The sequence below is a fragment of the Camelus bactrianus genome, chromosome 34 (genome assembly GCF_048773025.1).
Source record: "Camelus bactrianus isolate YW-2024 breed Bactrian camel chromosome 34, ASM4877302v1, whole genome shotgun sequence".
Taxonomy (NCBI): domain Eukaryota; kingdom Metazoa; phylum Chordata; class Mammalia; order Artiodactyla; family Camelidae; genus Camelus; species Camelus bactrianus.
In genome coordinates, this window is record NC_133572.1 from 12,108,954 (window position 1) to 12,130,326 (window position 21,373).

The following is a 21,373-nucleotide window of genomic DNA, read 5'->3' on the forward strand; positions in this document are numbered from 1 at the left end:
CATTAAAGGTTACTGTATGTTTGAATTTTTTCATGATAAATTTGGGGGTAGTGTGTTTTGCAGCATAATGCATGTGCCTTCATGATCTTACAGAATATCTGCAGAGATGTTCTTGGGTCTAAGTACGCCATGAACATCAGGTCCTTTTGAGAGAATGTTACAGTTGAGACGTTAAATCTAAGCAGACCTGAGCCCCCTCCCCTGACTAACAGCACCCACCTCTGATGTGCCGCTTTGAGCACCTGCAACTGAGAGGCCACTTTCGTGCTACGGTGGTTATTTTTTGTTTTCAAAAACCATGTTGCATTCTTTGCTTTATGATTATGGCTGAAATCAATGTCACCTATTTTTTAAGATAGTTTTAAATTAAGAACTCTAAAAGGTTTAATGTAAAATTTTCATTTTAAGAGAAGGAGGGGAAATAGGGTAATATTTCACTGTTACTTAACAGTGAAACTGTTTGTACCATTATAAAGTTGATTCAATTTTTAATTCCTATCCATTTGTAAAGACTACTCAGGACTGCAGCTGATTTACAGTTTTTGCTAATTAATGTGTACATGATTAGTCTGTGGAGAAAAGACCGGGAAAGGCAGAGTGATGGGAGGTGGTGGATGGCCTCAGGGAGAAGGTGGTGTCTGAGCAAAGGCTGCTGGTTTCAAACCACCTATTTCAATAAATGTTATGAACAGTATGAACCAGAGAAACAGAATTAAATATTTTAAGATGTTATAACTTATAAAAGTTTATTAAACTGTAAAGCTTAATGCTGATATCTTAAAATAATACCTTTTTAAAGCACATTGCAGAACTCAGTGATACTGACACTGTTATTTGGGGATGGGTTTAAATTTTTTTCTTTGCTCGTCAACTTGGCAAATATTTATTGAATTTGTACTTTTCATAGGACATTTTGCTGAGTTTAGACTCTGAAAAAAAAAAGAACATTAAAATAGCAATAAAAGTGACCATGCATGTTAAGTATATTGTCAGTTTAATTATTTGGTTTAATTTTCATTTTATCTGTAACAAGGATAATAATTTCTCTTCCATATTCTATCTTCTGCGATGTTTTCTCTGAATTTGTGAGCCACTTCTACTGCTCAGTCTGTTGGCACTGATGCTGCTGCCTTCATGGTGGTAAGTAGAAACTAGACAATTGTTGAACAAAACTGTGGAACTTACGGCAAGATGGAGAATGCTGCTGTCCTCTAATGGACATTCCCATTTGACCCATGACGAGCTTGGGTGTGGTTTGTTAGTATCTTGAGCCGTGGCTACAACTGGATCTTTGCACCAGCCCAGTGTTCCTCCCATTGACCCCAGATATGGGCAGTGGTCTTGATCCATTTCTCTGAACAAAGCCCCACTCACACAGCCCAGTGACTGGCAGTGGTGGTTTTAGTCACCGTAACAACATGTAGCACTTGAGCTGCTGCTTTTGCGTGATTTCCGTAGATAGTTTTCTATCCTGTACGTGGTCAAGTGAGCTTTGTTGGCCCTGTGGTTAATTTGATCACTGTGTTGATTGAATTAATTTCTATCCTGCTTCTGAAAGAGACTTGGAAGAAGCTAATTTGACATCGCAGATGCAGTGGTGGATGGTCAAGATCTCAGAGTAACATGCGTGGCTCCAGACGGTCCCCCCTCTCCTTTTCAGAGTTAGCAGACTGACTGCATCCTCTGTACTCCTCCTCTTGCCTTACTCTGTGCTGAAATAGCTTTTGTTTATTTTTCCTTGTCTGTCAGGGTCGAAGAGGGAACTGTCGCAGGCATTTTTAAATGGAAACTAAGAATGCTTCCCCCACAAACTTTCCCACCTCGCCCTTTGTTTTCTGCTTTCCTGCAGCACCTGCTGCTGCCCAGGGCTCCACCCAGCGCTTGGGGAGCAGTCCCTCTGTGGCACCTTTATTTTATTTTCCTTATGTTTTCCTGGATGGAGGCTTGAACCCCTGTAAAGAAGGAAACCTACTTACCAGGAACGTAGCCCTCCTTCCTCGAACCTAAAGTATTTACATTTTAACTCTGAAACTTGAGATGAAAAGCTAAAGGGCGGTGCCATTTGGGGTCATTTGTGCATCTTTTGGGGGGGGTGTCTATAAGGATTAGGCAAGATGCTTTAACAGCAGCACCTTTTGAGGACTAAAGGAATTGCTAACACAAGAGGGAAGTGCTATAACATGTATATTTCAGTTACCTTTGTTGCTAGTTACTCTGGAACATTCTTGAACAGAGAGGTGTGAATTGCAGTAAATGGAAATTGCTAGGGATGTGTGCACGGAACAGGGATGATTCAGTGTGTGTTTCTTGTCTCCTCTCCGTCCTGTACACCTTTTTTTAAAGAAAAAGATAAATGATAAAGTTAGGAAAAAATTTAATATGTTTATATTTTTCAAGATTGAATTGTGTATTTCTTACGTCACTCGTTTCTATATCCGTATGTAAGACGAGTCTGCGTCCTTTGAAATTTGATGGTAATGACCCGTGTAGGGAACCACTTAATTTTCTTTCTCTTTCTTTCGCAGATCCCATGTATCTCTTTAAAATGATCGTGTCATTTTCAATCAGGCAGCCCATCCAAACATGCGGACCTATTATTTCTGCACTGACACAGGAAAGGAAATGGAGTTGTGGATGAAAGCTATGTTAGATGCTGCCCTGGTACAGACAGAACCTGTGAAAAGGTAAAGGCTTGTAGGGGACGTGGTGGTGATTTCCACTTACATCTTTTATTCCATGCCTCTCAAGTGTGTCATTGTCATAATACATATCATTTTAGTAGCCATGATATGAAACCATTTCTTCCTCAGAAAGCAAGGACTGATACATGTTCTATATTAAATTAATACACCTTCAGTTAGTTTGAGATAACCACCTGCATTTTTATTCCACCTTCTCTATTCATTTTCACCTATTGTACTTAGGTGAACCCAGAATCCTAACATTCCAACTGAATGTTCTTTCTTCTTACAGAATTACCTTTAATTTCCGGTAAGTACATTTTTCATTGTTACCTTAAAACTACACAAGACAGTGTTTTTTTAAGTTCTAAATCTTAGAATTTATATTCATGATTCATAGTATTTTATACTATGCTGTATGTATGTGTTTGAAGTTTAATAAATTGGAATGAAAATTTTTGATACGTTTCATTTCTTTGGCATTTCCTGGTGAATTCTGATTGTTTTATGGCGAAATGTCTCCAGAAAATCACTCATCAAGCAAGTAGATTCTTTCTAAGTATATCTACTTCTTGATGAATTCTACCTTCTTTCTTGCAAAACTCCAGTACTCGGATTTCTTGATCATGTAAATATGTACTGTTAAAATTGATCTAAATGTGATTTTTCCCCCCTGCTTTAACATATGAATCATTTTAATATTCAGCTATATTAAGAACTAGTGAGAGGAAACCTGTTTTTAAAACTACATAAATAGCAGCTGAATAATGTGCTTTAAATTTTTATATATATTCTTATAATTTGAAGAAAGATCTATGATGCAATTAAATTTTTATTCCAGTCAGCAACATTTGAGCACAAATCTTATGTAAGGAAGATGCTGCTTTGCAAGTTTTGATCTTTTTTCTCTCTTCTCAGGATATTATAGGATTGTTACGGTGTACATCTATTTTTTTTAAGTGTACATATTAATAAAGTCTTTTGACTTGGTGGTTTAAAGATTCAAGTTGATACTATATAAGTAAATTTGCATTTATTTTTTAGAATATCTATTCCAAATCAACTAATCACTAGTAATTAGAGGTAGCAAACAGTGTGGAGGAAAAGGAAAGAAGGCCCAAAGTTGAACTCTGGACACCTATTTGTAAGATAACCACCCCAACCATATGCATATTCTAGGTTGAGAGCTAATGAAAAGAAAATCTGCTTTTGGAATTCCATGTATAAAAATAACCAGAATGGACATGAAGATGAGGTGATTAACACTGAAAGCTAGAGAAAATTTGTAGGTGAAAAAAATTAACTGAAAATCTTAAGGTAATAGTAACTTAAGTAAATTTTCAGGGAATTGTTTAGAATGCAGAAATTAGTGTAATAATTAAAATGTGTTTGTGATTTCTAGAGAAGTTCAGTATTGTTTTCTTCTGTTTTCCACTCTAAAAACTAGTAATTGTTCATAATTTATGGTGATAAAGATGCCATTCAGTATTTTGTTTTGACTTCTGACAACTGTCTGTTGATTATGTGCCCATAGCAATTTTTAGCCAGTTGTGTTGATATAATTTGCTTGATTAGGCAGTAATTATTGAACACTACCTATGTGCCCAGCCTGGTGTCAGTCACCATTATCTTGTAGAAATTATGTCTTTTATTCTACTTCTGGCTGTTGACATTTTTATCCTGCCCTGTTAGTCTTAATCATTCAAACTGAAGGTACCTAATTACTGTAATATTTCATTTCATAAGTGTGGGGAGATTTTGTTTACTTTGGTTTTCAGGTAATGGTCTCCCTTTCCTATATGGCCAGAATACTTAAAATATTTACCAGGGCATATCACCTCAGAGATAGAACGTCCAGTTTTTAACTAGATAGTTCAATTCTTCTAAATTTATAAAGTATTTAACCTATGAACTACAATGTCATAGTCCCCTAGTGTGCAGACATTGATGGCATTTTAAAAATCTAACTATAATATACATTCTCTGAAAAGTTCCATCTCCAGGCCCGTTATTTTCATTTTCTATATTTGCATGTCTGTTCTACAGTTACTTAAATGTCACTTTTTAAAATTAGATCACAAGTTTTACATTATTTATGTTTTCTTAGCATACATTTCTGAATCAGTTTTGGCTCCATTTAAAGAAAAAAGTCAGTGTGTGTCTTTTTTGATTACATCTCTTTTATCTTTGGGGAAAACAGAGGGAAAAGTCATTGTGGTTCCAATTTAAAATAATAGCTTTAGGTAGACTAGAGGTAACTAATTTTAAAAAGCCTTTTCAGATATTTGATAGTTTTTAGAAATCTTCCTCATTCCTGAATTTAGCAAGGATAAATGTGGTTTTAGTGTAAATCTCTGACTTTTATCTTTCCAAGGGAAAAAAGCTCGATAGCGTATCTTAACACACTTTCCCAGTGTCTAATGTTGCTTCCAGTCTAGCAGCTGTGAGTTGTATCTAACCTAATGTGGATAGTCCATAACTTCACTCCAAGAAAAATAGTCCCATTTCTTTTTTTTTTTCCTCCTCGCTGATCGTATTCCTAACTAGATGTCTCTGTATGGCTGTATATGCTATGTATGGGCTGTGTATTCCCTCCACATCACTGAAACTGGCAGCAATACCACACTTAGGCTCCAATAGGAGCATTATTATGTATTGAAACGTACAAGGTTGGTCAGTTCCTGAGAGGCCTCCCAGAGTGGTGTGATCTTGGCAATTTCACGCAGGTTCAGACACTCAGCTTGGTCCTGTCAGAGCCTGGAAGCAACTGGTCTCAGGAAAGCTGATTCTCATCCAAAAGACCTAGAAATAGCAACCGACATGGTGAGCAATGAAACTGTCTGGTGGCCCAGGCACACACTGTTAAGCAGCAGATTCTTCCTGTGGGGAGATGGACACAGGGTGCCAGATTCTAATCCAGAATTGCTCGATGAGATGGAACGACAGTGGTAATAAAGTCTGTTGCAGCCACTGACTGACTCGTCTGGTCCTCACAACAGTCCTGTCACCTTGGTGCCACAGTTCTCCCTACTTACCAAAGAGGAGAGTGAAGCATGGTAAACTTGCGCGCCTTGCCCGAGACACAGCTTGTAAGAGGTAGAGCTGTAAGCCGAACACATGCAGTCTGGCTGCAGGAGCTCTTAACCGAAACGCAGGTCCTCTTGAAACAGGCACAAAGAGTCAGTCAGTCATATGGTGCAGATCGTTGATAGCATCAGAATCTAATTTCCATTTCCACAAGCCAGAGTCATGTTTGTCTCATGATGAGGTAACCCTCCTGGCTGGGAACCATGTTGTTTATTTCCAATGACTGGCTACTGTGGTCTTTTAAGTGTGGATGTTTGTGGCTTCACTGTCAAAGGGCTGTCTTACTTGCTTTCTTTCCAGATTTCTAGTGGTGGGGATGGGACACTCATTGCTTTTTTATCCTCCAGTGCTGTATACACTGTATATTTTATGTTTAATTTTTTTTCCCTTGTATTTATATACCTTCTGGTGTTGTACTTGAATTTTTATACCACGACATTAGGGATTTGTGCAGACTTGTCCTCTGTGACCCTGTAAGTTTTTTTGGTGAGGTCAAAGGTAATTTTATGTTTTTCCTAGATCGAGTCCCAGAAACAACATATGCATTATTTCATCTGATTTTCTATGGCTTTCTTCTCTGATTTCAGAGTGGATAAGATTACATCTGAAAATGCACCGACTAAAGAAATCAATAACTTTCCCAACCATAGAGTGCTAATTAAGCCAGAGGTCCAAAATAACCAGAAAAACAAGGAAATGAGCAAAAATGAAGAAAAAAAGGCATTAGAAGCTGAAAAATATGGATTTCAGAAGGATGGCCAAGATAGACCTTTAACAAAAATTAATAGTGTAAAGTTGAATTCTCTGTCATCTGAATATGAGAGCGGGCCAACATGCCTGGGTCAGACTGGACACTACAGGCCAGTCAATGTGAACAGTTCAGAAAACAGAACAGTCAATGTTAGCCTGGCAGATCTTAGAGGGGGCAGTCACCCAAACACAGGGCCCTTACACACAGAGGCGGATCGAGTCATACAGAGGACGAATTCAATGCAACAGCTGGAACAGTGGATTAAGCTGCAGAAGGGGAGAGGTCACGAGGAGGAAACCAGGGGGTAAGTGTCTTGTTGTTATGTGTTGTGAACCCGGGTTTCTTTCCTGTGTTGTTGGTTAGAGACTGATTTCTGAGATACCAATTCAGAGAATTAAATTCAGGTTGTGTTTTAGATATTACGGCTTCATTACTAATCTTTTCTTCGTGGTACTCGGATATAAGTGTTTGTTCTCTGTCTCTCAGTGTTACAAACGGCAAGGAGTCATCCTACCTGGCCCAGCACGAGAGGAGGCCTAGGCTGTGGGTACAGATCATGTTTGTTCAGCATAAGGAAGGGAGCAAGACTCACCCCTTTACACACACACACACACCCCAACACACCCACAGTGGGAACCTGTCTTCACTCCCCACCACCCTGCTCTGTCTTCCATCAGTTTCTGCAGCCATTGTAACGCAGAGCTCTCTGGAGGCAAGTAATGTGGAGACCGCCAAGGCGTATGCTCTCTAGTTCTCAGTCTCCTCCCTTGGCTTTCTTAAACTCAACATGCATATGACTGAGTATTATATCTATTCATCTAAGCGTTTATTCATTCATGCACTCACTTGTCACTTGTTCTTATGCGTATTCATTGTATAACTACTGTATAGAAGTCATGGGGCCAGAAAGTAAAACAGTGAAAAGATACAGTCCAGGGTTCTCACAGAGGCCCTTAGTCTAGTGGAGGAAAAAGTTAAATAAACAAGTGCAGTACATGGTGACAGAAGAACAGGATGCTGTGAGAACGTGTTTCGGGGACAACCAGCACAATCTAAGGGTCAGGAAAATCTCTCTGGAGGAAGGATGGTATGCTGACGTTGGTTTAGATGTGCAGACCTCCAGAGTTGATAGCGAGCTCGGAAAGGAATCCAAAGGCCTGAGTCTGACGTAGGCAGAACTGCTGTGATGATGAGTGAGGAGGCAGGCTGGAGAGAGAAGCCAGGAGAGATGTGTGCAGACTGATGTTTCAGAAATTACCACTCCTGCCGCAAAATCTGGAGAGTGAACTGGAGGAAGTTTAAAAATGGTTGGAATACGTGAAAGGAGCAGAGGGAAGGGGGTGTATCCACGACGTAATTGGCAAGACTAGTTGAGGGCAAGCTAGTCTCACTCAGGTCTAGTTCGTGTGGCTGGGGGACGTAAGGAATGACGCCCTGCTCTTTGGTCTTGTCATCCAGCTTTGTCTGGTGCCTTTCACTGCACAGAAAAGGTTTGGGAAGAGAGAAAATAATGATTTGACAGGTTAGATTTGAGGTGCCCGTAGTCTGTATCTCCCAAGAGAGATCTGGATTGAATGAAGTTTGCGGTGTCATCACTATATCAGATGTACTTAAGGATGAGAGTAGATAAATTCGTTCAGCAGGAGGCTGGATAAAATAAAGATTCCAAGGGAAAACCAGAAAGAATATTCACATTTAAAGACAAAAAAAAAAAAAAAAAAAAAAAAAGGATGAGGGTGGGTGGCCTGCAAAGGAGACCAAAAATAAAGGCCAGAGGTAAGAAGTGCCTGTAGATAAGAAAAAGTGTTCTGTTGTTAGGGGAGAACCTGGAGAGGCAAAGTTTATAAAGTACTTTAATGAACTAATGTACATACAATTAAGTGAAGAGTTACTGTAACTCTTACCTCTTGGTAGTAGGAAACCAGAAAACAATGACGTTAACTAACGTTTTGATGAAGAGAAGAGGAGCTTTTGTCACAGTGGCCCTCCTGAGGTGTCAGACTGCCCTTCTGGCCTGTGCGGTTATCAGTCTCTGCTCTCAGGAGTGCAGCTCAGCCAAAACCAGCCTCCTGTGATGCTGTTCGCTTCCATGGCCTTCTCCTCACCCTCAGTGCTCACTTTTCTAATTTTCCCAAGGGACGATTGTGAAAAACAGATGCAGTTTCAAAAATAAAATTTGATTAGACAGAAAAAAAGCCAGAGATAGTTCTGGGCAGGGCAGAAATGAAAGGATCTTTGGAAGTACTTATTAAAGTAATCATTTTCAGGGAAATGATGGTAAAAATCCCAGCCAGAAGATTTGCTGAATCTCTGCCCGGCAAATAAAATCTTATTTCTTGATGGAATCACTTTTCCTCAAATAAAATCATACTTTCTTAAGGTTAAAAAGTATATAGTTAAAGGGGTTCAATATCTGGGAGTCAGTTTTTTAAATTGTTGAGCATAACGTTAGTTTCCAGGCACTTCTGGGTCCCTCGGTGGCCATAATTAACGTACATAAAGGCTTTTCCGTGAGTTTTTTTCTTTTCACTGCAGACCAGCAAGCTTCTGAAGGCTGGTCTTTAGGTTATTTTGAGCTCAGGTTTTCTCCACATTGCTCCTCCAGCTTTGAGTTCCGTGGCTGGCGTCCCGTTCAGCTCACTGAAATAGATCATCCACCTTATTATATGAACTTCACGCTTTAAAAAATAGCTGTGAGGCTTTGTCATGAGATAATTTTTATTGATGGAAAGAAGCGAAATGGTAGGAATACCTGGTGCAATTCATTTGGTGAAACTTCGTGAAAGGTGTGCTTTTATTGCTAAAGTTGTGATGGAAAGAAAAGAGGCTTAATATTTAGTCAAGTAGTTGACCCCCGCATCTGTGAACAGAGCCCGAAAGTCTTTGTGAGCGTCGGGCCCCGCTCAGATGCTCGGCCCCGGAAGCCATTGTTCTGTGTGGCAGCATCACGGGTTAGGGTGCTGATGGTGTTTGACAGGCAGCTGCTGCTGAATGGAGTCCTGAACCTGAGGAAGGCACCCACAGTGTTCACGCCTTAAGCTTTCACTTAAATCACGCTCTGCTTAATTTGAATTTCTTTGGGGAAAACCCCTGACGGAAACTGTAGTTTTTTACAAAACAGGTCTCAGAATGCTGGAAAGTGTATGGGATAAAAATAAACTTGCTTGATGATCACCAAATCTTCCGTCAAAATTCCCCCCAGAGCAGTCCCAACTGTGGCAGAAGGGGCTTTTAGACCTGGTAGTCCCTCATTAGCCACCCATAGTTGGAAAACAGCCTGCCGGCAATGATCCTAGGATAGATGGCGCTTCAAGTTCAATATCCATCTCTACCACAGGGTCCGGCTCACGTGCTGTGAATGCTTCAGAGCCTTGATAGAACGGTTTTGTGCAATCCAATTTTCTGAACTGGAATTTAAACATTAGTTCATATGCAGTTTTTCATGTGTTTTAGATTGACAGTGTGTATTCCTCCTTTGTATGATTATAAGTGATCTTTTTACAGATTTCCAAACAGGATATCAAGTTAATACTATTTATGTTTTGAGTATATGCTTCTATGATATAGTTCAGTGCCTGATCCAGACCTTTTTTCATATTAAGGTCTCTATAATAATTCTTGAGTTTATGTACGACCAGATGAACCAAGGTATGCTGGAGTACATTGCTTTCGTACTAGGGCAGAATTTCTTGGATGGAATCGTCTGCCCCTGTCTGACACGCTTTCTAAGCACATAGCCGAGGGGTTGCCAACGCTGGACTTTTTCCAGTTTCTGGCTTTCATGTTAACAGAGAAGGTGGGGATAGGAAGGGAGACCAAGCAGGGGAACAATAGGAAATATACATGGAGAGAAAGCAGCAGAGAATGAAACTCTTCATACTGCTTATGTCAGAGGACTGGGTACCTTCCTCCTCACTCCAGCACCGAAGTCATCAGACAGCTGAGCTGTGTGTGTGTGTTGGGGGTGTTTCAGTTTTGAGCTAGCCTGTTTTCAGTGAAGACATTGAAAAGCTGAAGGATGATCAGCCTAATGAAGGAAATTTATTTGAGGGGAATGGTTAAAGGAATTGGAAATATGTCAAGTACAAAATAAGACTTGGGATTTTAGAGTTATAACTTTGTAATCAAATCGTCTTCTAGAGGAGAAAACCAAATCTCAGAAAGTTTCAATTGGCCAGATTTTGGTAGCAGAAAGTCTCTAGCACGTTAAGGTTATACTTTTCCTAATTTGGGATTGTCTTTAATTGTATCGTTGCAATAGAATAATAAAGTTTTTTTTAATGATTACCATACTTTTAGCAAATTTTTGAAAACTGAAAGTTTAGCTTGCTTTTTTCATTAAATCTAGAAGTCTGGGAATCATTGCCATAATGAAAAGAGTCCAGCTTAAGGAAGTAAGAGGCCTGCATTCTAGTTGCAGCTGGTCCACGAACTCTTCCTTTAACCCCAAGCATTAAAAGGAGTAGGCTCTGGTTTCTCCTCCACACACACACACGAATGTTCTCTCAGTCCCAGAAGGTGTAAATGACTCATCTAAGGTCCTGTACTTAGTAGGAAAGCAAGAGTGAAAGCTTGGCCCTCCTGATTTATGATCAACTACTTTCCCCTCAGTGTACTATAGTAAAGTTTACTAATAGTAAAACATTGGAAAATTCCAGAGACTGCAATTTCGTATCTGAAATATTGTCATGTTGGAGTATTTTGTCTTTAAACAGTTAAATTTTGAGCCTGAGCTTCCAGTCATTTTTCTTTTTCAAATTAAGAAAAGTCATCAAGGAAAATTACTTCTTCAGACCACAAATGTACTGCTTCATGTACTGCCTCCCATAAACAGTCGTCCCCTCAGAAAGACATGGTACAGGAGACCACCACCACCTGCAGTCCTAAATTTCCTGTCTTCAGGCCCTGTAGGAGCAACTCAGAAACTCCAGTCTCCCATCCACACGCAGGAACCCTGCTTGTAGATACTGACAGGCATGTGCAGAATAAACAAGATTATATATATATGTATAGCACAGGGAAATGTATACAAGATCTTACTGTAGCTCACAGCAAAAAAAAATGACAATGAATATATGTATGTTCATGTATAACTGAAAAGTTGTGCCCTACACTGGAATTTGACACAACATTGCAAAATGACTATAACTCAATAAAAAGTGTTTAAACAAATTAAGATATGAAGACAGACTTGAGATTAGTATAATAGTCTTCCTTCTTGAAACCAAACTGTACATCGTATAGAATTAAGTCTTTTTTTGTAAATGACATAGATGCTGTTTACTTCGTATATTAAAACCATCAAATTGAATTTAATTAAAAAAGATGAAAATCTGTTCATTAACCACTTGTAATATTTTGGATTATTTTGATCTTTCAAAAGAAACAAGTCCTAAATATGTATTTCACCCACTGGAAGAAAACAAAAAATGTAATTTAGGGCCTGGAGAACAACTCTCTCCTTCATTTTTACATTCCACTTGTTCTCTTATTTTAGAGTCATTTCTTACCAAACATTGCCGAGAAATATGCCAAGCCACAGAGCCCAGATGATGGCCCGCTACCCCGAAGGCTACCGAACACTCCCGAGGAACAGCAAGACCCGGCCCGAGAGTATCTGCACCGTGACCCCCTCCGCTCACGACAGGGGCGCAGGACCCGGGGCCGAGGAGAAGCGGCGGTCGATGAGGGATGACACCATGTGGCAGCTCTACGAGTGGCAGCAGCGGCAGGTGTATAACAAGCAGAGCACCCTGCCTCGCCACGCAAGCCTGACCGGCCCGGAAGCCATGGTCAACATTTCCGGCCAGACGATGCACTCCATCCCCACGTCGCCCTCGCACGGCTCCATGGGTGCTTATCAGGGCTACTCCCCTCAGCGGACCTACAGGTCCGAGGTGTCTTCCCCGATTCAGAGAGGAGACGTGACCGTAGACCGCAGGCACAGGGCGCATCACCCCAAGGTGAGACTCCCTCCTCTGCGGTGACCTGCCGCTTCGGGGTGCTGTGTTTTACTTCCAGGACACCGCCCTTTCTTGTAAATGTGGGAGAGAAGAAAATGGCCAAGGGGGTACGCCAGGCCAGCTCTTCCTTTGTTTTAAAAATTAAGGAAGAGTATTCCACGGGGTCAGAATCTCAGGTAGAAAAGCTCGCAGCGCGCCGTCTCTCTGGAGCAGATGCGTTCTGTATTCTTCTCTGCTTGATCGCTTTCCCTGCAGGTGAAAACCACGTGCGTTTTGATTGGCCCTTCACACACTTGACAGTTCTGCACCCGCCCTCTCCCAGCACACCTGCAGTCAGGTGTCAGGCTCTTCTTGTTCTTTGCTAAGATTGAAGTGCTAACCTGGCCTTCCAGCAAGCTGAATATGTGGCATATTGAAATACCTCCTTAGGTACCCGGCTTAATATTAGGGTAACAATGCTTGCTGGTATATATAGTTTATAAAAAATTAATATAAGTAGAGATCATGCTTTAATTTGAACCTTACGATGGTGTAAGCATCGCTAGGTAGATTTTCTGAAGTGAATCCGGAGTGCCTTGCAGCTTTTCACAACGCTGTCACCCTGTGTGTAGCCGGTTCTCTGTCCTAAAGTGAAAAGGAATTTTTTTGCCACTTTTTAATGCTAAAGAATCTCTTGCTCTGTACCGTTTTAAAAAGCATCTTTTCTCATCCTTGTGATTGACTGACTCCGTCAGTTAAATCAGTGCATAAAGCATTTGCTCGATTTTTCCATAAATAAGCATTGGTTAAAAATTAATGAGTCAATCAGGAATTTTCTTTTGGAGGAAGTTTTGGTTTGCCTCACCCTCCCCCCCCCCCAAAAAAAAAGGCTCACTTAGAACTCCACTGTAACAAAGTTCAGTGTTTTGTCACCTCGTATATTCAAAGGCTGATCTGATCTAATACAGCTCATTAGTGCACGGTTGAAAAATGTTCTCGTCGTTATTAGTATTTTTCATATTCTTGGCCAAAATTTATCATGTGTTTCACTGGCAGATGTGAGATGTATGTGTGCCCTCTGTTCAGTTTCCAGTCCCATAAATGTCTACTCCTTTTCCCAAAAAACTTCTCCAGCATTGACCAGTTTTTCTTCCAAACCGTCCTATCGTCTTCCTTACTGTGGTCAATGGTTCTCATAGTAGGGTCCATGGACCCTTGTGGGGGGCGGTACCTGAGGGTCCACATGACCCTTTCAGGGAGTAAGTAAGCTCAAAACTATTTTGATGATAATAATAAAGTAGCAGTTTCACTTAATTCCTTTGATGAAACAGTCAACGATCATTTTACTCAATCTTGACCTTTCATTACGTAACATTTTAATATTCTGTGTGGTGAAGCGGGAGACATGCTTAAAGCATTTCTGTTGCATACCAAAGTTCTAATGGCTGTCTCAGGGAAAAACACTTAAGTGATTATTTGAGTTGCAAGCTAAACTAGCTCTTTTTTTTTTTTTCATGAGATACCATTTTTACATGAAAGAATGAATGACAAACTTTAGTTGTTCAAATCTGGTATTTGACAGACACTTCCTCAAAGTGAAATGTTAGCCTGTCACTTCCAGGAAAACAACCCACAGTGTTTGTCACCGATGACAACATTTGAGCTTTCAAGAGAAAATTAGAATTTTGGAGAACTTGTATCTGCCATCGTGAGCTTGACAGCTTTCCAGTGCTTAAAGATCAGAGATGGTATTAACAAATATGAGTTACTGATCTTGTATCCTGATCTGTGTCAATGTTTGGAACACCTGCATAACTCCCGAGCCAGTATTTCCCACATGACCAATGTCTAATGTCCCAAAATCATGGGTGGGTAAAGATTCATTTAAAGTGCAAATAGACCGTGGTTGTTAATGTGACAGAATATAGAAAGTTCATTGACATGGTTTCAGATACCACTTTGTAACTAACCTTTAAGAAGATACCACTTTCCAAGCACTTGTGTAATATCAAAGGTGAACATCTGCAACTATCCAAAAAGGTGACTCAGGTTCTCTTCCCTTTTCATATTACATATATCGAAGGTGGATTTTCTTCATGTCCTTCCACTAAAAGAAATTATCACAACAGAATGAATACAGATAGGAAAATCTGGCCAGACATTAAAGAGATCAGCAAAACTGTTAAAAAAAAAAAAAAAAAAAAACACTCCCGTCACTGAATTTTCTTTTTAAGGATGTAAAGAGGTCCCAAAATCAGTAAGTTTTAGAACCACTGAGCCAGACCATATAGAATTACTCTGGTCACCAGCATCTGCATTTTAGTCCAGAAGTTTTCGTTTTAGTGTCTTACCTTCTTTCATAAGCTGTGATAGCAATTTTTTTTTTGCAGTGGAGGTGCTTGGGGTAGAACCCAGGACCTTGTGCATGCTAAGCATGAGCTTTACCACTGAGCTATACCCACCTGCCCACAGCCCACAGCAGTTTTAAATGTTATTTAATAATATAATTCCCATCAACAACATTGACCACAGAATTCATCTTATGCCTTTATCTTCCTAGCACATCTATGTGCCTGACAGGAGGTCGATGCCAGCTGGCCTGACTCTACAGTCCGTTAGTCCCCAGAGCCTCCAAGGCAAGACGGTGAGTGAGATGTCTTTATTTACCATATCATGTTTTATTTACATGCTACCCGTGATGGCGCACATCTGACGTAGCTTCCAAGTTTGAGTTCTCAGAGAAAACCCCTTACTACTCTGGTGGGAGAGATGCTCATCAGAGGAATTTGGAGTCATGGCCATTTCACTGTCTCACTGGTACCCTTCACTGAGCGTCTACCTTCCTAAATCTAAGATTCTTATTGTATAACCTGGTTGGGCTTCTTTACTTCATTGGGTCTTAATTCCCTCAGCCTTAAAATAGAGACTGGAGTCGTTTGTTAGGTGAACAAATCCAGCAAACAGCCATGTATGTGTAGGCAGACCACAGGCCTGTGAAGACGTTTCTGCTGTGGATTTTTATATAGATGAGCGACTTCAGAGCAGAAAAGGAACTGATTCACATGCTTATGCAAACACTAGGTTCAAGCAAGCACCTACCATGATCATTTCATCGTTAGTGTAATTTACCTGCAAATCAGGAAGGAGTTACTGGGACGCTGTTACTCTTCAGATTAAAGAGAAGGATGGCTTTTTTTTTTTTTTTAATCACTTCGTTTTACTTTAATGGCATTCTTTTCTCTGGGGAACTATGCTCCAATATTAGTAGGTAGTCTCAATTTCTGTAAAGGTATGATTTGAGGGCCTATATAGTTGTTCATTATTTAAAATTCTCTTCCTGCAGTAATCAGAACAAATTCATCTTTTATGTATTTTCCAGATACTCTTTTATTTCATTTTTTCCATGCTTAGATATAAGGAAAACTTTCTGGCTTTAATCTACTTATGGCTTATTTATTAAAGGCTATAAATATTGCTTGACTAAAACTGAAAATTTTTTAATGTTGGAATTTTCATATATTAGACTGTTGCTCTGACAGGCAGACGTTAATCAGAAGATAATGCTGAGTATCATATTAAAATCTTTTTCTCTTCTACCTTGCTCCCTCTAGTGGGTATTTAGGATATAATTTATTTACCACCTCCTCCTGGAAGAGTCAGTTGTGCCTCTTTTTATTTGGCCTCATATTTGAATGTCTAGCAAACTTATTGGAATCTTTCTTCCTTTTGAAAATCTCTTTAACTCCATAATTAATGAACCAGAGTTTCAGGATTTCTTTTAATATTTCTGTCAAATATCATTCTGGGTCTTAGACTGTCTCATCCGTTCCCCCACCCTCCTTTCTCCCAGGCAAGACCTCAAGAGCTTGGTGTGATACAGTCATAAGATGTGGACCGTCCCACAGTCATGAGGTCCTGAGATGTGGCTGGCATCAGCAAAAGCAGCTATTCTTTTCCTATTTAGAAATTTCTTCTTTAAGTCACGCACGCACACATGCACCCACATTCTTGGACGGTTTAATATAAAAGCCTGTTGTCTCCTATGTATAAATACTCAGTTGTATCTGAAAAGTCCCGTAGTAACTATGGTTTACTTCTGATAGATTTTTTCCTCTTGAAGGCAGTAACTTTTAATGTACCTTCAGATACCAGTTAAAAATGATTTGTAACAGATACAAACTACTATACATAAAACAGATAGGCAACAAGGATTTACAGTATAACACGGGAAACCGGATTCAATGTCTTAACCTATAGTGAGAAATAACTGGGGAAAAAAAGTAGACATAACTGAATCACTTTGCTGTATATCTGAAATTAACACAATATTACAAATCAGCTATACTGCAATTTAAACAAATGATTTGTGTCCCTAAAAATATTTTTGTATGTGTGGAAAATAAAGATCAACAGCCGAGGAACAGAACAGCAGAGAGCTAGTGTAGTGCTGTGGTGGAGACAAAACGAGTCAGCCTCGGGAACGCTTTTTGGCTTGGAAGTTTTAAGCATGCACCGTAGCCCTGAAGTGAGGAGCGTCTCCCTGTGGTCCGTCTGCAGTTTTTAATCAAAAGAAAGCTCAGAAAAACACCAAGTAATATTTTATGGCCTGTAAGACTGCCAGTGATCACACTTCTACTGCATTTCTAACAAAGGAAAATCTGTCGGGTTGGCCTGTGAAAAGAATTTTATCTGCCTTTGAAAGTGTATTCCCCTCAGCGATCCTAGTAACGAATCAGGCACCAGAAGGTTCTCTGCCCTCTGCAGAGTGTGGAAGGAGGCTTTATGTGCACATGTGTAGTAAATACATTTTTTTTTCTTAAAAATAAAAACTGGTCTTTTGGTTGATATAAAATGCCCTGTGAAAACACTAACGGTCACATTTTAAAAACGTAACTAGGAAGCAACGAATAGGTCCCAGGTACTGACTGGGCTTAGTGACGTAGAGGTATGATCCGCATTTTGCATGAGTTTTCATTCTTTCTAATTACCGTATATTCGCTAAAACAGAGTCTTGGACATGCAGGTATTGTTCTGTTGCTGTAAAAGTCTTAGGTGTCATTTTACAAACATCTCATTAAGATATATTTTAAGAATAATCTTTTAATAGCTCTTACGTATGAGCCTTTATAATGTTTGGGGGTTTTGGGGGGGCATTGCACTTTTTTATACTTAATATTGAAATATTCTCTCATGAGTTCTGAGCGGATGCCTTAATATGCTGTTGTTTTGCTGAACCATACAAAGTAACACTGTTCCTTCTGTTTCTCTAGATACCTTTGCATGTATGTAGGACCTCTCATCACGGTGCCCAGGCACTGTGTTTGATGTCAGCATAGGAGGAAACGTGCCAGGAAATCTGGGTTTAATGTCTGTCACTTAAGACAACCATTAATCTGTTTTCCCCCCCATTTGGATTCTTAAATTGCACTCCTTCAGCCAGAGGAGCTTACGCTGCTGCTTATAAAGCTGAGGCGGCAGCAGGCCGAGCTGAGCAGTGTCCGGGAGCACACGTTAGCGCAGCTCATGCAGCTAAAGCTGGAGGCCCACAGCCCAAAGGTCAGCCACGCGCAGGTTGTCCGTGTCGTCTGCTCTTGCCACGTGCCCTGAGCCACTCATTAACCGGTCTGGTCAGCATCATTCGTGTCGCGCATGAGCCATCCCCCCATTGTGGCAACAGCATCTGGATCTCCTATTGACCCTTTGAGAATTCACTTGTTCCCACATCATTAAAGGAAAACACTGGTGAGGGTGCATTTCTTCTCAGCCTCCCACCCACCAGCTCTCGGGCAAGAGGAAGGAAGTGCACACAGACTCCGAAACAGTGCTGTCATTTCACCAAACACCGGAACTTCCTCCTCTGGTCAGACAGACATTGACGAGTCCTGCAATTTCCCGTAATCAGTTGAGAACTGATTATCATTTTAATAATAACTGCCTTTTAAATGCCAAACATAAATTTCTTCTGTTCTTGACTTTAAAAAAAATGAACACACATAAACATTTCTCAAAGGGTTTAATAGCCTCTGGTTATATGAGAATCATCCAAAGCCGTAGTCCTGTATTCAGAAAAGAATTAACATGTGAAAAAAGCTTCTAACGTTGAGTCTGCTGAAGCCATTTGAGGGATTTTTTTCTGCTTAATGTTCAGCTTATATGCATGTCTACTTAATTTCTTACGAAACTAAGTGCAGTTCTGTCATGATTTGATATGTCATCCGCACCATGTACACGGGAGCATGTGCGCCAAAGTGGCTGTGTACTGTGATGTAGTAGGCTGTGGCGAACTACCTGTTTTTCGTATTTCAAAATTGACCTTTTCATGAATTCCGCACCCTCTTTCTCTGTCCCTTTCTTTCTTGGTTGATGCCTACTAGAATGAAATCCTTACACATCATCTTCAAAGGAACACCATGTATTTGGACCATCAGGTGGGATTTGAAGAATTTTCTTACTTACCATACGTTACGTTTTCGTGTTTTGAATGTAGTAGAATTTTCAGGCAACTCTGATGTTTCGGTTGTTTTGAGTTAACGGCATGGCTTTTACAAGTGGCAGAGTGAGAAATCCCTCCCAGCAGGGTTCAGAAATACCGTAATAAACAGGTGGAAAGGACAGCTGTGGAGGTGAGGTGGGGTATAAATGCTGGGTCTCCAGAAAGGGAGACCCTTAATAGAGTCCTTCCTTCTTGTCCCAAGAAAACTTGCACTCACTAAGGCTTACTGTATTAGCTTGGAGGTGACCTAAGACATAGACACCAAGCTGTGAATGCCTTGTTGGAGGCCAGGAGGAGGAGGTGGGTGAAGTGTGTTCTCTTCCCCAAAGGGGAGCTTAATGATGGGTGAGATGCATGATGAAGATATTTTTAATTGTTCGCCCTCCCCTCCCAGTATCTGGTCTTTGCTCAGCTGTGTAGAGCAGCTTTACAGTGACCTTCAGTTCCTGGCATCCCCTCAGTGGGGCCAGTGCGTGTGGTTGGTTAAGGTGAATGTTCAGAAGTGTGAGTAGAAGTTCATGAACAAGGGCTGACACTCCTAAGTTTTGGCTTTTATGAAAGTCCCTATTAATATTTAATTTTAATTTGCCAAGAATTTTTGATATGCCCTTAAACTTAAAATTTCTTCTAGTGAATACTTTTTTTTCCATATAAATTAAGCTAAAACTTTTTTTTAGCTTATTTCAAAATGTTCAAACTTGAATATTTTATCAAGTGATAGAGGTTCCTGTGGAAGATGTTAGAAGACAGTATTTGCATATTTATGTTTGCCCTGTTTGAAACAAAATAATAATGTACTGTTTTAAATTAGCTATATTTAAAGAGGGATTTTGAATTAGGATAACCCTTTAAAATGTGTTCAGTCATTTTTCTTTTAATTTTTAAGAGAAATACACTTTTGTTAATGTATAATTTGTTTTCCCACAAAATGTTTTCATCGTGGTTTTGCCTATTGAAATTTTTTAGAAATCAGTATGTCATGGATCCAAATTTCAACCGTCACTCCAGAGACTGGTGCTATTAAATTTAACTACAGTGTGCATTGTACAGTCTAATAAAGGCATGTTTGCCAACAAAATAGTGAAATAAATGTTCTTCCCTCAAAATTGCCCACCACCAGAAAGCTTCTAAGATACATGGGAAATGACATTCTTAAAAACTCCTTTGTCTGTAAAGCTAGAGATGGTTCTGAAAAACAAGGGGATATTACAGAAATTAGGTTTAAAAACAATTGTACAAATGTGAATCTGAAATTACCTAGAATCTCTGGAAATAAGCCTGGTGGTTTACCGTAATTTACTACTCGCCTCAACAAATCAACACTGGAGTTGTGGGAACACAGCACTTGAGCAGCTCTTAGGAGAGGACAGTAGATAACGTGGAAACGACTGCCATCCATGTGCTGTGCTGCGACTGCTCACCTGCCTTGGCCTCTGGGGCCCAGGTCGGGTTGAGGTTTCCCTCCCATCCTGCGCTCCCCTGGCCACCCTGCGAGCAGTCCTGCAGGTGCCTTCTCAAATCTCAACTTTTTATTGCTCTTTTCTAGTCTCTCAACATGTCAGCAGAGCTTTTCCAGTAATTCACCTTTTCCTTGTATTAGATCCTGAAATAAAGTTACATTATACCAATTTTAAAATTTTTTTGTGATAATGAGAAGCATTGTAGGTGGAATTTGATTGTTTCAATGTGATTTGCATCAGAATAAGACCATTTCTGATGGCAAAAATTGGGCCATTATTAGATAATAGTTAGGCAACGTGTGAAAACCTGGCTTTGCCCAGAAACTCAGATATGCCTAAATGTGTAGTAATATCCTTAAGGTTTCCTAAAGAAAATCTCTCTTTAAATAAATCAAAATTCTGTGATTTCAAATAATTGCACTTAATATAAATGAAATATGTACTTTTGGACCGTCCTATATTTTATGTCAGTAGTAAGTTTATTAAGATATATAGAAAGAATTCTTGGTAATTTTGAATTTTAATCAAATTTTTCATTCCACTCAAAACATTTCCAGCTTTTAATCTTGTTACTGCCAGTAACCTATTTTAGATGACAAAGTATATTTTTATAGGCATTATTGGTTGCCTGGGTTTATAAATTTATTCACCAGTTGTACATAATTACAAATTTGAAAGTAAATTTTAAAACCTCAGAGTCAAGGCTCTGGTCACATTTTGTAGACTGTATAGCAGACCGAGGGAACGTGTGCTAATTAATGATCTTTCAGCACTACCCTGCTTGCTCAGGTAAACCATCAGAAGAACCTAAGGCCAGCAACAAAATGTAGTCTTCCCCCTGCTCCTTGTCAGATAGCACAGTCATCAAAAGGAAAATTTTAATTGATTTAAAGTCTCTTAATCCCTATCACTATTCATGAAGAACAGAACCCAAAGGGTAGTCTCTGAGTTGCTTCGGA

At 39.8% G+C, this 21,373-nt stretch overlaps 1 protein-coding gene across 13 annotated transcripts in view; it reads left to right on the forward strand.

Annotated features, from left to right (window-relative positions):
* Positions 1-21,373, forward strand: part of PLEKHA5 (pleckstrin homology domain containing A5) — a 211,389-nt gene that overhangs the window by 141,688 nt on the left and 48,328 nt on the right. For 8 of the 13 annotated variants that reach the window (XM_074357663.1, XM_074357661.1, XM_074357667.1 and 5 more), the window contains 7 exons: positions 2,569-2,684; positions 2,974-2,991; positions 6,356-6,823; positions 12,017-12,482; positions 15,022-15,105; positions 17,898-18,017; positions 18,836-18,889. In XM_074357663.1, the coding sequence (XP_074213764.1) occupies positions 2,569-2,684; positions 2,974-2,991; positions 6,356-6,823; positions 12,017-12,482; positions 15,022-15,105; positions 17,898-18,017; positions 18,836-18,889 (1,326 nt within the window). The remainder of the gene's footprint in view (positions 1-2,568; positions 2,685-2,973; positions 2,992-6,355; positions 6,824-12,016; positions 12,483-15,021; positions 15,106-17,897; positions 18,018-18,835; positions 18,890-21,373) is intronic. The other 5 variants (XM_074357653.1, XM_074357656.1, XM_074357662.1 and 2 more) reach the window with 3 other exon arrangements.